Source organism: Pinus tabuliformis, chromosome 2_2 (assembly GCF_031772625.1).
Source record: "Pinus tabuliformis cultivar Carrire ecotype Pingquan chromosome 2_2, CPIR1, whole genome shotgun sequence".
Taxonomy (NCBI): Eukaryota; Viridiplantae; Streptophyta; class Pinopsida; order Pinales; family Pinaceae; genus Pinus; species Pinus tabuliformis.
In genome coordinates this window covers 674,966,929-674,991,535 of record NC_142300.1, presented here as the reverse complement: position 1 = coordinate 674,991,535, position 24,607 = coordinate 674,966,929, and the positions used below count along the sequence as shown (strand labels likewise).

Here is a 24,607-nt window from a genome sequence, read left to right as displayed (position 1 = left end):
AATTGCAATATGCAGGCTCTCTTCCCTAATTTCGATGGAATTCTCCTCGTTCCTCTGGGGATCGAACAACCCAGCATATGCAATCCTTTGGTTCTGTCTAACCTTCAGATGCTCGTTCCTAATTGCAATACGCAGGCTCTCTTGAGAGCCTAGGTCTCCCTGGCGGCCAAGCATGTCCAACTGGTTTCTAATGCCCTAAGTTGCAACCTCTCAAGACTTCACACTTTGTAGAAGCACCTCGACAATTCAAAGGAAAACTCTGATGGCTCGAATTCCTTGTACTCGCCCACACGATTCCCTTTGAGTCAGGGTTTCAGAGCAAGCATGGCTAGCAATGGTGATTGTCTAGTCCTTGAGGCTCCTTATCAACACACTCGTAACTTCATTGCTCATCGGGGCTCAAGGTGGGAAAAAAATAATTAGCCTCTCAGAAGCATCAATGGGCCACAACTCACCACAAATGGCCTCACTTCAACTCGACTCTACACCAAGGAAAGTAGCACTTCACGCAAAGGTTGCAATTAGGAGTGAAGCATCTCATGGGGTGCTTAGTCGATTGGGTGCTTTGTTCACGGGGCTCTCAGTTGCTCAAGCGATTCTGGAGTCATCGCATGTTGACATAGTACATGGAGAAGCGTCAGCAAGGGAACCTGGGTTCGAGTTCAAGCATTTTCCACGCTACTTATTGGGAAAAGATCACGATTGGTCTCCACGGCATCGACACTGGGCACTCTGTTCATCCAGGATTTTCGGAACGTGTCCATTCCCAAAAGGCCTGAGCTGAATTCCCTTTCTAATTCCAGGTCTGAATGACACTCTCTCAACTGATTTTTGTAATACCAACCCTTCCAATTTTTGTTCAAGGCCAGGGCTGTATGCCTGCTAGCAAACTTATAGTTTTCATGGTACTAGATTTTTTTGTAACTGTGTCTAATGCTCAGATGAGAAGAAAGCGATTTAATATCAAGGTTTTATATGTGTTATTGGTACAGTATTCCCTCAAGAAGACCAGTGACATTCAGTCAATGCTCATGTAATATTTTTCTGAAGTAACAGAAGAATTTTTATACAAAATAAAAGCCCAAATAAAATCATAGATATATACATTAAAGAAGTTAATAAACCTGTGGAATCATGTTAGCTATTCTAAAACTAATAATGATTTGGGAAAATTATGTATAGTCACCTGTGGAATCATGTTAGCTATTCTAAAACTAATAATGATTTGGGAAAATTATGTATAGTCATTTCTTATGTAATTTCAGAGCTTTTGTAAATCATGATGAATTATTCTGCAAAAGTTCTCATTAGCCTGTTGAAACTCATTCACTGTAATGCATTTTGAAGAGGAGCAATTGATCTCCTCTTTCAACATGTTAAATTGGAAAAGATCCTTACAAATAATAAAACAAATTTAAGGTCATTTTTACTTTAAATAAGGATTTAAGAGGATTCTAATATTTCAAACAATAATACTAATATATAAAGTGGGTGTTTTGAAGACATTCATGATTGTTTAAAAAGTAAAGACCGATCTCTCTAACCAGCATCCCATGATATAAAAGGCCAAAACCTAGTCATGTTCAAATTCAATTATGAATTATGAAATGCATAGGTTTCCATTTGAGATTTTCATTTACAACTACTGAATAGATCCATTTTATAAAATTTGAGATCTATTATGAGCATTCTAACAGTGAACAAACTACATGAAAACTCTCAAAATGAAACAAAAAATTGTTATGTCCCATTTATTATATTTACGTCGTTCCCTTCTGACATCAACTCCCCCAATTGCCACCACCGTGTACTTGTTTGAGCAATTCGATCAGATGTTAGACGATTGAAACGTTCCAAACCATTGGATGTAGTTTAGGTTAGTTTCTTATATTCTTTCCGCACAGTTTTTCTTGCTGCTTCAAATCTCGCTGAGCAGGCCACGTCTCTGGGCATCCCACTCCAGGAGCTTGATGAGCTTTTATCCCCAATGAGGGTTTTGCAAGGAAAGTTTTTAATGGATCTTCCGAGCTTCAGATTTCATTCAACGGAAGAGGAACTAGTTGGCTTCTATCTGAAGAAAAAGATCCAAGGCAGCCACCCAATGAGCTTCGATATAATCATACCAACATTAGACTTGTACCGATACGATCCCTGCGAGTTACCATGTATGTTTATATTCTCTCAGCTACTTCTCAGGTTAGAATTGTTATAAAAAATTGACAATAGTAATTTATATATTCGCCTGCTTTCAGGTTTGGCTTATGATGTTGGGGAGAGGCAATGGTTCTTCTTCGTTCCAAGAGACCACAAGAATTCGAGCGCTCGGCCTAACAGATTGACCAAATCGGGTTCCTGGAAGGCCATGGGTTCAGACAGGGCAATTCACAACGAGCAGCTTCAATTGGTCAGAAGAAATTTCTCGTGTTTTATGAAGGAAAAGCCCCTTACGGGTAGAGGACGGACTGGATTATGAACGAGGATGCCAGATTCAGATCCTCCACAGTCAAGGTCATTAGTTTACTTTGATAATCATTTTATCCAGATCTTCTGTAGACCGTCAAATGAATAATTAGAATGGATCTTTCGGGCTTCAGATTTCATCCAACGGAAGAGGAACTGGTTGGCATCTATCTGAAGAAAAGGATCCAAGACGGCCACCCAATGATCCACACCTTCCTCGTGAAGTCCATGCGTGGGTACAATTAATGAATAAAAAATTATTCTGTATTTACTTCGCTTTCCTTGTTTTATTAATTTTTTGTGCTAGTTTTTGACTCTTGCGACGTCTGGTTTTCTTTTTTCTACCCTCTAAAAATTAAACCATTAGGGTTAGGGTTAGGGTTTTGAGGATGGGGATATCACAACTAGGTCGCTTCAAATTATCAGTGATAGATGGAATAAGCTTCTTCTGCAAGTAGTTGGCACAGGGTATTATTGTATTTTTGGAAGATGTGTCATGATTCAATGCTCCGCTGATGATGGAAATTGTGTATGCTTTAGATTAATCATTCCAATTACTGAATGCTGAATGTGGAAATGAAGAGACATCTGAGGAGCAAGTTTTCAATCAACTACGGGTTCTATATTAGTGTTGGATCTCTGATGGTATGCATTTGTTTGGGTTGTTTTGTTATCATGTTTTCTCTGTTATTACCTGTTTCCTCTTATTTCCTGGTATTTCCCTTGTAACCAGTTTTGAAAGTTATGGTCATACGTTTTGTATGTTAGAATGTGAAATGTGTATGAATGTTCAATGCCCAAGAATTTTGTAGTGCATCCTTTTAGAATTACCTACCAGCTGGGTAGCTTAGAGTTTCTGCATAGAGAGAAGTGAGATGTCAATGTTTTACAGCTTGGGCAGTGAATGAGGATTATGTGTAAACTAAAATACACACTTTTACCTCGACCCATGCCCTCATTGAACTACCATGATATGAGGTGCAATGCTTGTAGCTTCTAACTCTGACAGTTTGTCTTCCCATTTTCTACCAAAGCTGAACAACTTTGCTCTGTACATCCCTCATCCTTTTCCAAAGTTATTCTACGCATTGGTGGGTAACAGGTCTAATACCAAATCTCTATAAATGTGAGTACAACGTATAACAGGGCCTTATTTCCTTGAATATAATGATTCCTTTAGTATACTAGTTATTATCAATACAATAAAAAATTCACATACTCACTTTCTATTTTTGGATTTATGTCTTCGTTTGTAATTGGAAGTCCTTGTCCCATACATTTGCACAACAACGAGAGCTCTAAACAGAATACCCTATTACATTTCTAGTCTACACACTAATTATAAACAAAATTAGCCAATGGTCTATACCAAATATCTTAAAATGTGAGTATAACACTAAGGGCATAATTGGGCCTTATTTCCTTGAATGTAATGATTCAGACTTTGCAAGAAATTCTTTAGGGTTATATTATTTTATTTTATCCAAGGACGGATTCTTTAACGTAAAGAAAAGTATTGCAATTGACCTGAATACGTCCAGCATCACAAGAAAAGTGGCCCTCAAAGGGCGAAATGCAGAGCATAAGTTGTTTTTTGTGGCTTAGTTATCATGACCGGGATATACTATCATCAAAATTATCTAGGATTTTAACATGGCCCCAATCCCTTACTCATGTCTTAAGGGAAACTGAAAGTTTGTGGGTGTCTGACATTCTGTCATCTTCAATTTTTTAACCACAACCCCATTGGCAGAACTTTTCATTCTTGACTCCAAATTTTCAAGAAGAAGTTTTATGAAGCTCACTTTCTTCAGTTAATCTTGAACCTTGATAGTGCTAAATATCTAGACCATGGTGATTATATCTGCACATAAATACAAGTCCTAACCCTAGAAAATCAAAATCTTAACTTTCCATCAAAACTATTGTAACATAAATACAAATTATGTAAGTTTGACTTCATTTCAGTAAGGTAGTTTGACTCGAGTTCAAGAGATAGTTCACTTAAGTTCAAGATAGTGAGACTTGAGTTCAATGAGACAATTCGACTTGGTTTTAAGGAGTCAGTTTAATGGCGCAGATTTGGTGAGACATATGATTATGCACTAGCGAGAATTTGTATGTTTTTGAGCTCAGGAAAATAGTTCTAGATCTTTGCCTTGAGGTCCAGGAGAGCTAGAGTGCATCACTTTTTTTTCCTACAAAGATTTTTTTTTTAATTTTCCAGAAAGAAAAAAACATACGCTTTCATTAAAAGAAAAGTAGTTACAATTACTTTGGAACCTCTGTTTTTAATAAGAAAAACATTGACTGTCCCATTCTTTTGCAACAGAGACCTATCAGCTATTTGTTCCAACTTTGACTGTTGTCATTAACAATCTCCACTGAGTGCTTTCTAAACTAAAACATGTATCTCAATTGGTTGGTTTCTATCTGAAGAAAAGGATCCAAGGTGGCCACCCAATGAGCTTCGATATAATCATACCAACATTAGACTTGTACCGATATGATCCCTGTGAGTTACCAGGTATGTTTATCTTCTCTCAGCTACTTCTCAGGTTAGAATTGTTATAAAAAATTCACAGAATAGTAATTTATATATTCGCCTGCTTTCAGGTTTGGCTTATGATGTTGGGGAGAGGCAATGGTTCTTCTTCGTTCCAAGATACCACAAGAATTCGAGTGCTCAGCCTAACAGATTGACCAAGTCGGGTTACTTGAAGGCCACAGGTTCAGACAGGGTAATTCACAATGAGCAGCTTCAATGCATCAGCCTGAAGAAAATTCTCGTGTTTTATGAAGGTAAAGCCCCTTACGGGTAGAGGACAGACTGGATTATGATCCTCCACAGTCAAGGTCATTAGTTTACTTTGATAATCATTTTATCCAGATCTTCTGTACATGGTGTGGAGTGAATTTTTTTAGCAGTGTAACTATGAGAGGTTTTTACCTAGGAATCTGTCGAGATAGTCTTTGGGCAAAATCAGAAATTTGAGTTATCTAAATTTTAAAATGTGTTTGTGAATGATTTAACTTATAAATATGTTGTGTAATGGGTTTGGAGTATGTCTTAGTGAACTGCTTTGCTAAGAATTTGTTCACTTTAAAAATAAGGAAATAGGTTAATGGCCCAATATCCATAGGCATTCTCAATGACCCAATATCTATAGGCATTAACAATGACCCAATATCCATAGGCGTTTTGGTGGGAGTGAAACCCTTCTCCCTTATTGACCACCAATTGGTAATTCCAGGTGGAATACTTTTCTTTGAATAACAATGATATTTAGCCTGCTATAGCCGATAGCCTACAGTGATAACTATCTCACTGCTTGTTTTACGATTGAGTTAAGATAAGTTTTCATACAGTATAAATAAATAAAAAATTATGTAATGATCAGTTTTTTAATCCTTCGGAGTGGGTAATAAGGCCAGAGTTTTCTAGTTGCAGTTCTTATATCCCTCAAGTATGCAGGAGATTTGAACTTTTGAGAAAATTTTTTTTTTAATTGTGGTTGGAGTTTCAATTTTTTTAAGCTATGAGGTTAGAATTTGAAGTTTTACTATACCTCTCATTAGTTAATAGGCCGAAAGGTATGTAGCTGCAGTTATTTTAAACCCTTCCAAGCACAAAACAACATAAAGAGGTTAAAGTTTTGACCTCTATACTTAATGGTACCATATATTTACATCTATAATGCTTTTTAGCCCCCTGAGTGGTTGAAATCAATGTAAAATCAACCATGAAGCAAGTGTGTTTGAGTGCCTGGAACCGATCATGCTCTCTGAAGAGACAAGGGTTTTGAGGGGAACACCAAAGCCTGCAAGACAAACCAGTTAGTGTTGCCAGACTTGTCGCTGGACAGCCTGCTGATCCAGGCCATAACAATTTCTTCTGCTCTTCTTTCTACATCACCATCCAGCTTTCCTTACTTTGAATAGCTTTACACGTTCTTTCGAATGTGGGGAGCATTTTACTTTCAATGCTCACTGAATTCATACTACTCTGGTTTATGAAAAATTACCGAGATCTGTCATTTCCCAATTCCATGTTTAATATATATATATATATATATATAGAATCACACATCACCCTTATATTGAACTATAATATAGAATGCACCTCTCTAAACATCAAAACTGACTTCTTACGTTATTTCAATTTCTGAAAATAAAACTTTGTGTCTATTTCAATTATTATTTAACCTAGTAGAGAGTTTACCAATTATGACAAAATGTTCAATACCTTTAATTCAAATTTGAATATTCCATGTTTGAATTTGTGTTACCAGAACTGAGCTATTGAAAATATTGACAAGAGACTGAGGTCACAATACTTTGAAAATATTGGGCATCATAATCATTGGATCTTTGGATCACACCTTATTGTCAAACCATTCTATTCATTGTCATCGTTTATCTAAAAAGTTTAAAATCTTAGTGTTCGCTTCTATCAAAAGAGATCCGACGAGTGTCTCCAATTTGCAAAAGATTATGAGTCTAAATATTCATGGATTGGGAAGTACCAACAATGAAAACGAAATGTACATATATCTCTTTCTGCATAATCACAACAAAATATATGAATTTGGCATTTTATAATGATATGTATTATAGATTCAGTGCATTCAATTGATAAGGCCTACATAGCTGCAACTCTTTCAATCTCCATCTGGCCTTATTGTTTCTTATATATGTCTACACTTCCACGTAATTTTCAGAGAGCTTTCAATCAGGACTTTATCAGAATTTGGAATGCGGATAAACTTCTCTGTCATTTTCTTTTTGATCCCCTTTGCAGAATGTTGTTTGTAGCCCCCTTCCCCATGATGTTTGAGTACAAAGACTCTAAAGATCTCTATACGATTGTTTCCGCTTATTCCACTTCAACAAACTCGACACCAATGGAAAACCAACAGTCAATAGTGCAATTTAAGACCAGTGGGGGGAAGAGGAGCTGGACTCGTGCAATAAGTCCAAGATTGCAAGAGGATGATCAACGTCCAACCTCAACAAAGAAGAGTTGCCTTGATCATAAAGCACATGTATGGACTGAAAGGGTTAGGAGGAGTAAAATGAATTGTATGCTCAATACTCTAGAGTCTCTATTACCTGAGGGTCTCAATCCAAAGGTAGTACTTGATGATTTCTGTCTGGAATAAAAGTTCAAGACACTAATACAGGCCATGAGCTAAGAAAATGAGTATAAAATAGATTTTTATGTCTGTACAGACATGTTAGATTTTGATTGCAGAGTTGTGTTTTTTGTTGTTCTTATCAAACCTAATTTTCTAGACACTGAATTGTTGAAGTATTTGTTTCTCAGGTGGACAAAGGAAAAATTGTTGATGAGGCCATAGATTACATCAAGACCCAGCCCAACAATCAGAATTGGAAGCACATCATAGTAGAAGGATTGAGGTCACAATACTTTGAAAATATTGGGCATCATAATCATTGAATCTTTGGATCACACCTTATTGTCAAACCATTCTATTCATTGTCATAGTTTATCCGAAAAGTTTAAAATCTTAGTGTCAGGATTTTATAATTGTGTCATGTCATTTATTACCTTAACATATTTTCTGAATGGGTATCCAATTACAAAATAGATGATCCAAAGTAGTGTCCATTAAACTGCTTTACCAGCAATCTGGTTTAATTCTGTGAAGTAGTTTTTTTTATATAATGCTACGATTGTATGTTGTATTTATGTTCAAATCTTCAGTATTTTCTCACCTCAGTGGAAAAGCACACTGAGGTACATAGATAATAGCTCAATACAAAAATTAATGATTTTCATCTAGATTTGCAGTAACTCTCTGCTTATTAGACTAATAGGCATCCGTGCTCTTACAGGAGCTTGAAGTTCCGAACCCGCCAGTTACTTACCAAAACATATTATAAAAGTGCATTAGATTTTCAGGAAAACCAATGTCAGAAGTTTGAAGTATGCATCACATTGTTGGAATGGTTATAGTTTATCGGTATGCATCCCAGCCACAAAGTGTCATAAAACTACAACGAATGTCAGAAGTAGTTTGAGGTATGCATCCCAGCCTAGGAATGGATATATTTTGCAGAGAAATTGCACAAATGAAAGAAAAAAAACAAATCATCGCTCTTAGAGCATAAATCCACTAGTTGGGATATCCATAGAGATTATCTGTTGCCAGCCTTTTGTAAGGTATGTTCTTCAGGACCAACTATGGTGGTATTAAGTTCATCTATGGTACAGCTCAAGTCCTTGGCTGTGACTTGCTCGTTATCGTTTCTTGAGTAAAAAAAAATCAAAGAAAGCACACTTCAGGAAGTAGTTCTATATATAACAGAGAAAATCCGATTAGGAATTTCTAGAAAATAACACCATCAGTATACATAGCTCCTAGAATGTATCAAATATCGTAGCTGGTAAAAGGATAGTAAAGTCTTTCCACGATTTAGTTCAGAACTGTTACTTACCTTAGCATAAAGGGTATATACCATGTTGGATCCAACATCGTTTATGGTGCAATTTACAATCTCCAGTTGATTGGCATCCATGATAGAAAATAATTTGGGCAGAAAACCAGTCTTCTCAAGGGCCCATATTGTGATGAAAGCCAGGCCACCCAAAAGTTTGGATCCAAGAATCTATAGACCTGGATGTGATGATGTTACTGGAACTGAAGGAAGGATGTGAATACTAAGAGAATTTTCAGACATTCTGATTGTTGGGCTTGCATATCTTTCAAGGCAGTTTGGATGGTCTTGATATAATCAATGGCCTTATCATCAATTCTTCCTTTGTCCACTTGAGAAAGAAATACTTCCGCGATTCAATGTCTAGAACCTCTAGAACATCAGCTTTGATAAGAATCTATCAATTCTGCAATCTGAAGCTAGTATGTCTGTACACTCATGAAAATCTATTTTAAACTCATTTGCTTAGCTCATGGTCTATATTAGTATCTTGAACTGTTATTCCAGACAACAATCATCAAGTACTACCTTTGAATTGAGACCCTCAAGTAACAAGACTTTAGGGTATTGAGCATACAATTCATTTTACTCCTCCTAGCCCTTTCAGTCCATACATGTATTTTTTCATCATGGCAACTCTTCAACTCTTCTTTGTTGAGAATGGACCTTGATCATCCTCTTTCATTGATGGACTTTTTGCACCAGCCCAACTCATCTTCCCACTGTTGTTCATAGATTGCACCATTGATTTCTCTTTTTCTACTGGTCTATAGTTTGTTGAAGTGGAGTAAGCAGAAATAATTGTATAGAGATCTTCAGAGTCTCTGTACTCAGACATCATGGGGAAGGGGGTGACAGACAACATTCTGCAAATGGGATCCCAAAGAAAATGGCAGAGAAGTTTATCAGCATTCCAAATTCTGATAAGGTCCTGATTGAAATGTCTCTGATTGTTACATGCAAGTATAGCCATATAACAGAAACAATAAGGCCAGATGGAAGGGCTAGCAGGTACGCATGCAAGTATAGCCATATAACAGAAACAATAAGGCCAGATGGAAGGGATAGCAGGTACGCAGGCTTTCTATTCATATGATATGGTGTTTATTTGAACACGTACTCCATCATGGAAATGAAAGACATTTACAGATTTTTTAAACATTTCCGAGTATCTTAGTCATAAATCTTGATATCATTATGATTATATCTATATGTTATTGATTAGACATCAGAGTTAATCTCCTGAAATCAATTATGTTTTCTGCCTAATTTTTCAGATTGAGTACAAACCTTCACTTATATTCTTTATTGAAAGCTGCACATATTTAGTTTTTATGGGATGGTGATGGAAACAAACACTTCTCATCAATCTGATAGTAATAATTTTCAAACTGCTTTTCATAAATTTCTAGATAATAGGTTGGTTGGATTGTGTTTCAGTCTTTATTGGATTTTCAGAGTATTTTTATGATGTTTTATTTTTTTATAATTAAAATTATTGAATTTATGTTGATTGCAAATTTTAATATTTAATTATTTGTTAGATATTTGTAAATGGTAGTTTTTCATTTTTCATTTTTTCTGGATGTGTTTGGATTTTGAATTTTTAATCAATTTCTTACATCCTAGAAGATTTTGGACAGTCAACTTATTGGATTTTGAATTTTTAATCTATTTCTTACATTCCAGAAGATTTTGGATAGTCAACTTATTTCTTTACATCTGAGAAAAAAAACTGCCAATCTAAAACAATTTTAGACCCACTCCACCCAATTTAATTGTTATATATGAAATATACAATCAATTATCTATATAAAAAATGACAAATTTATATATTTTGTTTTGATTATACAAAAACGGATATGTACATTTTGTTTTGACTGTTGGTACTCCCCCTCCATAAATATTTAGAAGCATAATATTTTGCAAATGGAGATATTTGTCAGATCTCTTTTGATAAAAGCGAACAATGTTCTTTTAAATCTATGGGTTAAACGATTGCAATGATGGAATGGTTTGACAATAAGGTATGATCCAAAGATGCAATGATTATGATGCCCAATCTTTTCAAAGTATTATGACCTCATTCTCTTGTCACCATCCAGATCAATAGCCACACTTAGTAAGCCTTTTGGTGACTCCATATCTGCAGCTCAATTGTTTACTTGGCCTTTGAAAAGTTCTGGTAACTCAAATTCAAACATGGTTAGATGCCTGCACCGATTCAAAAGTTATTTAAAGGTATTGCAGATTTTTGTCAGATTCTCTAACTCCTGCTAGGATTAAATAATAATGGAATTACAACTGAGAACCATTCTAGATATTGTTCTAACCTACCTATTTAAATTCTTAACAAATCTCGTGGGACATTATTGGGCAATTGTCATTTTTATTACTCTGGAAAATACAAAAATAATCTAATAATAAATTAGAAGTTAAATTTTAAAAATATATTAGTAAAATCATAATAAAAATATTAATGCGGTTATATAACTGAAGGCTTCATAAATATAATAAAAAAAATTATTGCAACAAAAAAACTATTGCAATACAAAGAAATGCACACAATTTCTTGATTAACCATGTATAAAAAGGTTATGGGTCAACTTTAACTTGAGAATAAAAAGGTATTACAAATCTTATTGTAAAATTGACCATTTTGCTAAATAAAATTTGCTTATATATTAATTTCCAAATCTAATTAGAATATGAATTTATTAGAATTGGAATGATCTTAAATCCCTAGCAAATTGGTGGGTAGGGAGCCACATGGCATGAATCTAATTAACTTGAAAAAAAATTGGCATGAATCTAATTTAACTTGAAAAAAAAAAATTACACATCTTATTGTAAAATGGACCATTTTGCTAAATAAAATTTGCTTATATATTAATTTCCCCATCTAATTAGAATATGAACATATTAGAATAGGAATAATCTCAAATACCTAGTAAATTGGTGCGCAGGGAGCCACATGGCACAATTTTTTTTTTAATTTATTAAAAGTCAATGCAACCTAACGAACTCTATAACCCACTACAACCATTGATAAGCACTTAGACGAAGCATATGCTGAGCATATTCCCTTGAGAAGCAATCTAGGCACTAAATTAAAAAAATAATAAAATTCAACCGATCCTCATCCACCCTAAGTTGAAATAGGAAGTCTTAAGCAATTATGATATAACAAGAAACTCACTACAACCATTGATAAGAACTTAGACAAAGCATATGCTGAGCATATTCCCTTGAGAAGCAATCTAGACACTCAATTAAAAGTCAACCGATCCTCATCCACGGTAAGTTGAAATACGAAACCTTCCGCAATTATGATATAACAAGAAATAGGAAGCCTTACTGATGTTAAAATAACTTAAAGCTCAAGTTGAGTAGTGACACAGGGAATCAAGGGAACTAATAGTGTGATTACTTTAATATGAAAGACAAAATTGAAACCTATAGTTTTGGAAATCTAATATAAGTGCAATTACCTCAAATGCTCCAACTTTTCCCATTTATGAAGACTATGAATTTAGTTGTTATATTTTTTAATAAAGCAACATATTTTGGGGAAAACCTTCGAGCATTTCCCCTCATTCTAAATATTGGCACCCAAGGTGAACTCTACATCCTTCAGGGCACAAGGCTCTAGCGCTACTACACAATATGGGTAGTTAAGACATTTATTTAAGACAATCCAAACAAAGTCTAACATGTTTAAAGATGAATGCAATTTCTTTTGTTCTTTCAATTGTTTAAATGTCTCTGCAACAACTCGATACATTGTCATCAAGCTCAACAATAATACCCTGATTCTCCCAAATTTCACAAGCTTCATAAATAATTTATTCAAGCCCTAAATTGATAACTCGCATAGTGTCGTTGATGATCTATTTACTTAGGCAATTATCTTCCACTTGTACATTTGTCCACATCTAGCAAGTGGTTATTTTATTTTTGATATTTTAACAAGTTTTCCATTACAAGTATAGAATTGTCTTCTTCCTCAATTATGCGAACTGGATTCTGTTGCGATTGTGGGTTTATCATTTTTGCAAAAAAAAGAGCTTTGTGTTGAGTGTGATATTTTTTTAAGCTCAAACATAGACAGGTATTACATCTAAGACATTTTTTTATCACAACAAGGAAACCTTATTTTGAAAATTGAAATTTATTGATGGCACTAGAAGGATACAACGGTCCAAAGAGAATAAATAATACCATTATTTTATAGTTTCGACATATTACATGGCTAAAATAAGGATAATAAGCAACAAGTAGCTAGATTAACAACATTATATAACAAATGAAGGGGGAGTTTATTAATGTTCCCCTTACTACTAAAGTCTTTCTATTAAGCTTTCCTCATAAAATTAGACCAATTTCTAATGAACAAAAACTATTATCCATTGCATTGTGAATTAAGGTGATATGAGATTACTTTGTTATGAAATGTTTGATTTAAAATATTTACTTATAAAGATTCTAGAATCTTAATGAAGAGCATTTTCATAAATCTTTTGGAGTGAAGTGTTGTGCATTACATTCACTTTGAACATATCCTGGTTGGAATCTCCCTAAAACATAACATATGATAAAAAAGAAACAAAATCACTAATGTTTCTTATGCCATTGCCTTGTGGCATTTCCTTTGCAACATGTGGTGCAAATGCTAGTTACATAGGGTTTTTCCTCTGGGGAGAACTCCCCTATGTGTCACTATGTCATGTCTTGTGCCATTGATTTAATGCATTAGACGATTAAAAAAATTTCCATTGTTGGATCATTGCAGGCCATGGAGGACACTACGTTGAAAGTTGGTTACAGTGAACACTGAGGTGGAAATGCGTTGGAAGTTAGTTACAGTACTACGTTGAAAGTTGGTTAAAGTAAACACTGAGGTGGAAATGCATTGGAAGTTAGTTATAGTAAAATAATGCATTAGAAATTCGTTACGGTAACCTAGGTGCCCATTGTAACTAATTTTCTATTCTTAATAAATATGAAACCTTAGCTTCTACATTAACCTAAAAAATCAGGGTTCATGCCTCTTAGGAATCCATATTTTCTTCACGGAAGCCAGGCATGAATCCACATTGAATCTTATCTAATAGAAAATGTCATTTGATTATGGTTGTTGTTTACTGAAATTTATACTTGAATTGGTCTGGACATCGTAGGATTAGATCTGAACTATGGGGACTTTCTTGGTCTGCACACAGAAGCAGCGGTGAAAGCAGGGAAGCTGCCAAAATCTATTGTTGATGCAGATCTTTTTAGATTCACAGTGCGATGCGCCTCGGCTGGTTCGACGGGGATCCAGCCAAGCAACCATATGGGAACCTTGGACCAAAGGATGTGTGCACAACCGAACATCAGCAGCTGGCGCTGGAGGCTGCGAGGCAGGGGATAGTGCTGCTAAAGAACGATGGTTCGTTGCCATTGGTTGCTAACAAAGTCCACTCCTTGGCTGTTATTGGCCCCAACGCAAATGTCACCAAAACAATGATAGGAAACTATACTGGTATGGATTCATTAGATGGTGATTCATTTTTTCTGAAACTTGAAAACATTAGATTTTAGTATTTACCGAATATCCCCTGGATTACAGAATCCATTTTTTTTATATTGTTGGCAGACACTCCATGCAAGTACACGACCCCCCTCTAGGGCCTTTCAGCGTAAACTAAAACTCTCTACGCCGCTGGGTGTGCAAATGTTTTATGCAGTGGAAACAATTTGTTAGGTGGGGCAGTCCAGACAACAGGAAATGCAGATGCAACAGTGTTGATAGTAGGTGGAGACGAAACATTAGAGAAAGAAAGTTTAGACAGAACGACTTTGCTGTTACTTGGCCAACAACAACAGCTCATATCCCAAGTTTCCGCTGCATCCAAGGGACCTGTAATTCTTGTGATCATGTCTAGGGTCCTTTTGATATATCCTTTGCAAAGGATAATAACAAGATCTCAGGTATTCTTTAGGTGGGCTATCCTGGTCAAGCTGGGGGAGCAACCATTGCAGATGTGAGATTTGGAGCATATAATCCAGGGATATTTTGAAATACCCACTTTAAATTTTCCATTTCGACAGCTTATATTCTTTTCAAATGGTGTTCATCCTAAGGAGGGCTTTTTAAATTTCATTTTGGGGCATAAATGCATCTCCATGCTTATCAAGTACCCATGTTGCCATTGTTTCCTGAGGTTTGGGAAGTATATATAGAAACTCCCAAGCTATAAAATTCTCTCTAAAGAAAATCCTGAAAATAGCCTCAGAAAGAGCATCCTTTTTTTGACTGAAATTTAATTTAGATTTGTGGTTATGGTAAAACGATTCAATTATAAATTTTCTTCATCGATTTTCTTTTTTTCTGGGATTTTCTAGTTGATTCTAACATTTTGAAGCTTGCATTGGTCTATACTCTTATGGATTTCTTAATTTTAGTTGTTGTAGAATTTTCCAACTTTGTTAATGTCTTTAAATTTTGCCTCATGAATCCACATTGAATCTTATCTAATAGAAAATACCATTTGATTCTGGTTTTTGTTTACTGAAATTTATACTTGAATTGGCCTGGACATCGCAGGATTGGATCTGAACTGTGGGGATTTTCTTGGTCTGCACACAGAAGCAGCAGTGAAAGCAGGCAATCTGCCAGTTGAACAGGCAACGACTCGCAAGGCTTTCACCATTGTTATTGGCACATCTGAGTGTTTTGTTACATGGTAAAATGTTAGCTTGACAACGAATTATGTAATTTTGGGTAAAATGTAACTAGTTAGTTCTATACCGAAATGGTAGTTATGTAACAGAGGCGGCTGGTATAAAACTAGTGAATGCCCGAGAAATGTAATCATGGAGAATCATTGTTGAATTAATAGATTCCAATCCCTTGCCCCGTGGATGTTTCCTTAACACCCTGTCGAGGTTTTACCACGTAAATCCTGTGTATCTATTTGTGTGTTTGGTTTCAGTTTCAAATCTGTTATGTGTTTTTTCTTGGTCAATTTTATAACTGAATGTACGTTCATTTCCCCTATTTGTACTACAAGTGGTATCAGAGCGCTGTGTAAAATCCTGGTAAAACCATGTGTGATTTTTTCTTGAAGTCAAAAGGCTGAGGAGCGGACTGGAACCTGCGTACTGTCTAGAACCTGCATGTGAAGGGGAAGCCAACAAACCTGCGTACTATCCAGAACCTGCGTGAACTGCCTGCGTGTAGGCGTGAAGAGGACTGGCAGCGTGCCCATTTTCTGGCGTGAAGATAAAAAGACTGGTGAAAATTTGAAGCAGAGGTTCACTGCCCTGCGTGTGAAATTACTCTGCTCTGCTCTGCGTGAAGAGGAGGCACACTCGAAACTGTTGCGTGCTCATCTGCTACCCTGCATGAAGGATAGGAGGAAACGTTGACTGCGTGCACTGCCACTACGGAGAAAAAGAAAATACGCTGGGAGACCGTGTCCTCTGCGTGCTGGTCGAGGAAGTTTGACCGCTGCCCAGAAGAATCTGCGTGCTGGTCAAGGAAGTCTAACCGCTGCCCAGAAGAACACGCTGGTGAAAGCTTACGTGGACCCTCTGCCTGATTGCTGAGACGCTGCGTGGATTGGCAAGGAGGCCCGTTTTGCGGCTTACGAAGAGGCTGTATTTTTTCTGCATATTGGTTGAAGAAGCCAGAGCCAACTTGAAGCGCAGGTTGCAAGAAAGAAGATGTTGGTCAACGCTGCGTGAAATATCGGGTATTTTTTTCCAACAATTGTTAAATAAATTCTGGGTTTGTTAAAGGGTTTTCTTTGAATAAAAAAAACAAAGGTTTTTTCCTGAAAAATATTCAGAAAAATTTTGTAGGGTTTTAAGTCAATTTGTGAAAAATTTCAAGAAAATTGAAGTAGGAAGAGTTAAAACTTGGAAATCCTTTGTTGGAATTGGAAATCCTTTGTTGAAAGAAGACAATTGAAATATTTTTTTAAGAAACCCTAGAATGAAGATTGAAACCTAAAAAAATGGCCAAGATGTCGAATGCAAAATTCGAGGTGGAGAAATTCACCGGAAAGAGCAATTTTGCTCTTTGGAGACTAAAGGTTAGGGATCTGCTTTTGCAACAAGGGTTGCACAAGGCATTGGATGGGGCAACTAAGAAACCTACAACCATGACTACTTCAGACTGGGAGGACTTGGATGCCCGAGCTCTCAGTACTATCCGGTTATGCCTGGCAGATGAAGTTCTCTTCAATATTGTTGAAGAGATTATAGCTTCAGGATTGTGGGAAAAACTAGAAAAACTCTATATGAAAAAGTCATTAACCAATAGAATTTATCTGAAAAGATAGTTATACAGTCTTAGAATGAAAGAAGGTTCAAACGTTGCATAATATTTGAATGTTTTTAATACACTTATATGTCAATTAATAGATATGGAAGTTAAAATACAGGGAGAAGATAAAGCCATAACCTTGCTGTGTTCTCTGCCTGAATCATGGGATCACTTCGTAACTTCAATCAGCTTGAGCATTGTTGATTCTTTGAAGTTTGAATCAGTCGTGGGAGCTCTCCTGTCTAAAGAAGTAAGAAGGAAATGCAGTACTGAAACAGCTGCATCAGAAGCCATGGTAGCTAGAGGACGCTCAAAGGAAAGAGGAGAAAAACCAAGCGGGGGTCTTCCAGATCGAAATCAAAGGGAAAGAAGTGTAAGGCAAAATGTTGGAACTACAATAAAATTGGACACTTGAAGAAATACTGTTGGAAACAAGAGGAATCCGAAAACCCAATGAAGGAAGTGAATCAGGTCAATTCAAGTATGATAGACGAAGTTTTATCTGCTGAAGAATTATGTATGATTGATGAAACTTCCCTTGAATGTAATGTCACTCAGGGTTTAGATAGCTGGCTGTTAGACTCTGGTGCTTCTCATCACATGTGCCCACATAGAAATTGGTTTACTTCGTACGAAAATGTAAACGATAGTTCTGTGTTTATGGGTAATAATGTGTCATGTCAGACTGTTGGGATGGGAGATATTAGGATTAAGATGTATGATAACACGGTTAGAACATTAAATAGTGTTAGTCATGTACCTGATTTAAAGAAAAAATTGATTTCTTTGGGAGTGTTGGATTCAGTTTACAGGTCAGGATGGCGTCTTGAAAGGCTTTAAAGGAGCCCTAGTGGTTATGAAAGCAGAAAAGGTCGGAAATCTTTACAGGTTAAAAGGAAGTACTCAGGTCAATGAACCAGCGGTTGTGTTAGAAAAGGAAGAAGCAGTTACTCGTCTATGGCATCAGCGATTGGGTCATATGAGCGAGAAAGGTCTTCAGATACTGATGAAACGTAAATCTCTTCCCAATCTGAAATCCTTGAAGTTAGATTTATGTAAACATTGTGTGTATGGAAAACAGTGTAAACAGATATTTAAAGGTAGAAACCATAATAGTAAAGATGTTTTAGACTATATTCATTCTGATCTGTGGGGACCATCCCCTGTTGTGTCAGATGGAGGTGCACTGTATTTTTTAACATTTATTGATGATTACTGCCGTAAAGTTTGGGTCTATATGCTAAAAAAGAAAGTTGATCTATTAAATGTCTTTGAACAATTTAAAGTAATGGTAGAGAAAATAACAGGCAAATCTATTAAATGTTTAAGAACTGACAATGGTGGTGAGTTCACTTCAGTTGAATTTGAACAATACTGTAAGGATGAGGGAATTATTAGACACAAAACTGTTGTTTATACTCCTCAGCAAAATGGTGTTGCTAGGCGTATGACTCGGAATCTTATGGAAAGAGCCAGAAGCATGATCAACTATGCTAACTTGCAAAAGGAGTTGTGGGCAGAAGCAGTATCTACTGCTTGTTATTTAGTTAACAGATCACCTTCAGTAGCAATTGATTGTAAATTTCCTGAAGAAGTTTGGACAGGTCAGTCTTGTGACTATTCACATTTGAGGATATTTGGTTGTGATGCTTATTCTCTTATTCCAAAAAATCAGCGTTCAAAATTAGATCCAAAGTAAAAATGTTATGTCTTTGTTGGGTATGACTATGCAGTGAAAGGATATAGGTTGTGGGATCCTACATTGCGGAAGATAGTCATTAGTAGAGATGTAACATTTGATGAATCTTCTCTTTTAAAATCAAATGTTGAAAGAATTGAACAGGAACAGGTATCGCCAAATCAATGAGTTCAGTTGGAGGCTAGACCTTTCGGTGATAGTTGAAAGGAAGGAGAGACTTCTGGAGAAAAAGGTGTTGAAGACACAAAGGAAGCCATTGAAGCTTCTGAACCAGTTCAGCAACCAGTCGCTCTAAGGAAAAATCCCAAAAGGTATGAAGATTCTGCTTCATCTTTTGCTTTGATCATTGAATATGGGGAACCTTCTTGTTATTAGGAAGCAGTAGATGATACAAATAGTGAAAAATGGAGAACGGCTATGGAAGAAGAAATGGACTCCTTAGCCAAGAACAATACCTGGGATCTTGTTGAGCTTCCTGAAGGGAGAAGTGTTGTTTGATGCAAGTGGGTCTTCAAACTAAAACAGAAAGTTGATGGAAGTATCAAAAGTTATAAGGCGAGACTGGTAGAAAAAGGGTATTCTCAGGTTGAAGGTGTAGACTTTCATGAGATTTTTTCTCTATTTGTAAAACTTGTTTCTATTCGTACTGTGTTGGCACTAACTACATTACTTATTCTTGAGTTAGAACAGTTAGATGTTAAAACAACATTTCTACATGGTGATTTGAATGAAGAGATATATATGGAACAACCAGAAAGTTTTGTACAAGGTCGCAGCAGAAGATTAGTTTGCAAGCTCAGGAAATCATTGTATGGTCTGAGGCAGTCTCCCAGACAATGGTACAAGAAGTTTGATTCCTTCCTGGTGAGCGAGAACTTTATAAGAAGTGAGTATGATCATTGTGTATACTTCGAAAGTTTCAATGGCATATTCATTGTCTTAGCTTTGTATGTTGACGATATGCTTATTGCAAGCAAAAGCATGGAAGAGATCAACAGGTTAAAGGCTTAACTCTCTAGGACGTTTGATATGAAGGATCTTGGAGTAGAAAAACATATCTTGGGCATGGAGATACATAGAGACAGGAAAAATGGTAAGCTTTGGTTATCACAGCAAAAGTATGTGGAGAAAGTACTTGAAAAGTTCTCTATGAACAATGTGAAACCTGTTAATGTTCCACTAGCTTCCCATTTTAATCTTTCTTCGGTTTTGAGTCCTAGAGCTAATGAAGAAAAGCAGTATATGTCTCATGTACCATATGCAAATGTTGTAGGCAACTTAATGTATGTGATGGTATCTACAAGACGTAACATTTCACATGCAGTTGGAGTTGTCAGCAGGTTCATGGCAAATCCAAGAAAAGAACACTGGCAAGCAGTGAAATGGGTGCTTTGATATCTAAGAGGCACAAGTGACCATTGCATCGTCTTTAATGGTAGTGAAGGATCAGTCTGCGAATATGTAGATGCTGACTATGCAGGTGATTTAGACAAAAGAAGATCTACTACAGGTTATTTCTTTACTCTTGTAGGAGGACCAATTAGTTGGATTTCAAAGCTTCAAGAAACAGTTGCGTTGTCCACTACCGAAGCTGAATATATAGCTGCTTCAGATGCCAGTAAAGAAGTAATCTGGTTAAAGGGTCTGCTCGATGAGATTGGAAGAATGCAAGAGAAAGTGAATGTACTTTGTGACAGTCAAAGTGCTATTCACTTGGCTACAAACCCTGTGTATCACAGCAGAACCAAGCACATTGATGTAAGGTATCATTTTCTGGGACATGTGATCGATGGCAGAAAAGTAGCTCTTCAAAAGGTCCATATGCGAGAAAATTGTGCAGACATATTCACAAAGCCAGTTACAGTAGAGAAGCTACGATGGTGTTTAGCTTCTCTTGGCTTACAGAAAAGATGATGAATGGGCATGGGCAAGGGATTAGGAAAATTGTTGTCAAGGTGGAGTTTGTTAGTTTGACAATGAATTATGTAATTTTGGGTAAAATGTAACTAGTTAGTTCTATACCGAAATGGTAGTTATGTAACGGAGGCGGCTGGTATAAAACTAGTGAAGGCCCGAGAAATGTAATCGTGCAGAATCATTGTTGAATTAATAGATTCCAATCCCTTGCCCCGTGGATGTTTCGTTGACACCCTGTCGAGGTTTTACCACGTAAATTATGTGTATCTATTTGTGTGTTTGGTTTCAGTTTCAAATCTGTTATGTGTTTTTTCTTGGTCAATTTTATAACTGAATGTATGTTCATTTCCCCTATTCGTACTACATAAACTGCTTAATATCTCTGCTTTTTGTTTGATTTTTAACTATGTAAAGCTTTGAAACATGCAAATTTTTCCCCTTACTTTTCACCGAATGCTTCATATTTTAGGTTCTCGTTCTTGAAAACTTCCGGTGAGGCCAACTTATTGCCTCAAACATTTTATTTCAGGCGAAAAAGGAACTGGTCAAACTATCTTGTACAAAATTCTCCGGCAGGATATGACGCAGATGCAAAGCAGTCTTCTTCGGAAGGCAGTAGTTTTTTTTTTGTCTAATCTCAAGTGTAGACAGAGCACACAATGAACCCTCATTTTATATTGAACATGGTGGTTATATATCTTGGGGACATCATAGATATCAAAAATGTCACTAGCTAGGCCATGAAAATCTAAGTATTTATTTGTTCAGGACTAAATAAGATAGATAGTAACTCATCTATCCTCACAGATATCAAAACACTAGGAGATGTGTGAAAATCTAGTAGTTATGGCCACCTACCTCTATCTACTAACTGGAACATTAATACTCCTGATCGTTAATTCCAAAGTTACCTTTAAAAGATTTTATGTTTACAAGCAATTAAAAATGTTAGGTCGTGATACGCTCTGCCTTGTACATGGTTATCGCCTCTTATGATTGTCATGTGCTAAAAATGTTTGGCCGAGATATGCTCTGCCCTATACAGGGTCCTCGTCTCTTTAAAAATAGTTTATGAGATTACTATCTCATCAAAAGACCTTGTCCTCCAACAAGCCAACTATCAAACATATAATAGGATGGATTCCTCCTAAAGAACAACATAAACTGAGTTGAATATTTAAGGTCCTCTATGGTAAGATTGGGGTTGGAGATTTAGGAAGAAACTCTAGCAATATAACACAAAGAAACTTGATTTTCTCTTGCACTAAAAGCATCCTTTATCTCAAGTGCTAAATGCTAGATGTATCGCTTCTTAATCCAAAGGACATTTGCCAATTACATAGTGTTTGGTCACTTCACCTAAGCAAAAGACTGTAAAAATTGCAGCGTATTGTTATTATTTTGTTGATTATCATGGGTATACATGTTTTTTTTTTCTACTACCAACTCTGTAATTTGATTATAAGTTTATACAAAGCAAAACAAATGCTAGATTTGCCTTCTTTTCTTTTCCTGTGATTTTTTTTATGTTTTCTTTTGGTGTGTCCTAGTTATGGAATGTGAGGGAATGGGATGGGAGACGAGACGTATTCAAATGTGGAGATAAAATCAAAAAGCAGAAAAGTTTGTTGGTCATCCAATTGCTTTAATGGTTATCAAGAATTGTAAAAAGATTACTAGTTATCACGATCATGAACAACATGTTTGGCATTGGGTCCTTTATGCTGGTGCTAAATCAAACTATAATACTAGTGATTACCCCATTAATACTGTAGTTATACCCCTTATTTATATTTTTGTGCCCCTATTACCCCCATATTGTTATTTCTGTGCCCCATAGAATCCCTCTATTGTTATTTTTGTGGCTTTATATTATTATTGTTAGGTCGGCTGGATTATATTGTGACTCCTTAGACTCCTATATATAGAAAGGAGGTTTTGTCATTTGTATCATCCAAGAATTGTTCATTTATGTAATGTAAAGGAGGTTGCCCCCTCGAAGAGGCTGAATTCTAAGGCGTTGATCTTTCTTTTCTATCTTTTCTTGAGCTGGTTTCATAACATTTGGTATCAGAGCTTTGGATTCTAGGGTTTCGCTGCTCCAAACAGGTCATCGTGGCATTTTCGCTATAACTTTTTTTTGTGACGTTTCAGAAGTCGCAAAAAAAACCCATTTGAGAAGAAATCTCGCTGAACCTTGGGTCCAAATTTCAGAGCTTTTTGCGCAATATTTGCGGAGATATGATCTGAGGAAGTTGGTCTTTTTGCAGACTCCTGAATTACATTCAAAACAGGTGACCTGGGGAAAATCGTCATAACTTTCTCTCTGGGGATCGGATTGAAATTTCGTAAGAAGGTACAGAAAGAGGACGGACTGTAGTTTCTTGTGGGTGTTTTTCAGATCCAAAGGTCGAAACAGTGACTTGTGGCACGTCGTACAAGTTCGCTCTACTGAACTAGTCTATAATCAAGTCACTGTGGGAGATTTCGCATAACTCTTCCTTGGAGAATCCAATTTGGGTCAGACTTGTGGCATTGGAAAGAGGACACAGAGAGCTACTACAGGTCACAATTTCAGAACTAGATGATTGGAAAGTACAGAGATACATCAGAGGCAATATCGAGCTCCTACAAAGTGAAAAAAGGTGTGTAGTTTTTTTTAAATTTTTGCTTAAGCTTGGTTTGAAATTTATTTTGAAGGAATTCAAAGGGCATAGTAGAGCATTATTATCGGTAACTGATGCCCCGAGGAAAGAAAATGCAAACACCTAGTAAGGAACCTGAAAGCTCTAGCATGACTCATGAAGAAGAGGAAGAAATGCTACATGATATATCAAAATTACAAGAACAAGTGCAACAAATGTCACGCTCACAAAAGCTAACAGATGCTAAGATAAATGGCGTGGAAGCTAAGATAAATGGCGTGGAAGCTAAGATGAATGGCATGGAAGCTAAGATGGACAATTTGAAGATAGATTTGAACACAAATTTGAAGACAGGCATGGCAGATTTGAAGACAGATTTGACTAATTTTCTACAAGAAATACTTACTAATGGTGAAAAGGTAGTAAAGGAAACTCATGATGAGAACAAAAGAAATGTTAATCATGATTCCATAGATCTAATGTTGGATCGAAGAATCACCATATTCCAAAAATCGATATGAGGAAGTTTGATGGCAAGGATCCCGCCACATGGATATTACAGATGGAGCAATTCTTCGATCTCAATAATGTGCAAAACACACAAAAGGTACGTATGGCAACTTTATATTTGGAACCAAATCAGTTTGTATGGTATCAATGGCTTTGTTCTCGTAAACAATTTATCACTTGGGCAATTTTTACGGAAGAATTGATAGCACATTATGAGGATACAAAAAGCAACACTTTTTTTAGCCAATTGATAAGTCTCAAACAAAAGGGTTCAATAATGGAGCACATTGAGGAGTTCCAAAAATTGAACATAAGGGTAAAAGATATTCCAGAGGAGCATAGGATTGATGTGTTCATAGGGTCTTTAAAGGATAATATCCAACATGATGTTCGCCTTTGGGAACCTGATTCATTAGAGAAGGCATTCAGGTTAGCAAGAAAAATGGAAAGCAAAATTATGGCAACTAGGAAGCATACCACTCACAACTATAAAGACGGAAGTGTTGTTGCCCATAGTCTTCCACAACCTACAAGGTTGACACCACAACAATTGGAAGAAAAAAGAGCAAAAGGGCTTTGTTACAATTGTGATAGCAAATA

The 24,607-nt window shown here is 36.3% G+C and overlaps 1 protein-coding gene and 2 long non-coding RNA genes across 3 annotated transcripts; all 3 read left to right on the top strand.

The window, feature by feature from the left end:
- The first annotated feature begins 1,206 nt into the window (after nt 1–1,206).
- Nucleotides 1,207–2,375, top strand: LOC149194454 (uncharacterized). Its single transcript, XR_016255082.1, has 2 exons — nt 1,207–2,165; nt 2,253–2,375. It is a non-coding gene; the product is annotated as an uncharacterized LOC149194454 (long non-coding RNA).
- A 648-nt stretch (nt 2,376–3,023) lies between these two features.
- On the top strand, nt 3,024–4,919 carry LOC149194453 (uncharacterized). Its single transcript, XR_016255081.1, has 2 exons — nt 3,024–3,105; nt 4,793–4,919. It is a non-coding gene; the product is annotated as an uncharacterized LOC149194453 (long non-coding RNA).
- A 9,047-nt stretch (nt 4,920–13,966) lies between these two features.
- LOC149194452 (putative beta-D-xylosidase) lies at nt 13,967–15,194 on the top strand. The gene is made up of 2 exons (XM_089407614.1): nt 13,967–14,446; nt 14,561–15,194. The coding sequence occupies exons 1-2, from the start codon at nt 14,215–14,217 to the stop codon at nt 14,590–14,592; spliced, it is 264 nt and encodes an 87-aa protein (XP_089263740.1). The 5' UTR covers nt 13,967–14,214; the 3' UTR covers nt 14,593–15,194.
- Nucleotides 15,195–24,607: the final 9,413 nt, after the last annotated feature.

Coding starts and splice junctions, on each gene's coding strand:
- LOC149194452 (XM_089407614.1), top strand. CDS start 14,215: ATGCGCCTCGGCTGGTTCGACGGGGATCCAGCCAAGCAACCATATGGG. Junction 14,447..14,560: donor AATGATAGGAAACTATACTG/GTATGGATTCAT, acceptor TATTGTTGGCAG/ACACTCCATGCAAGTACACG.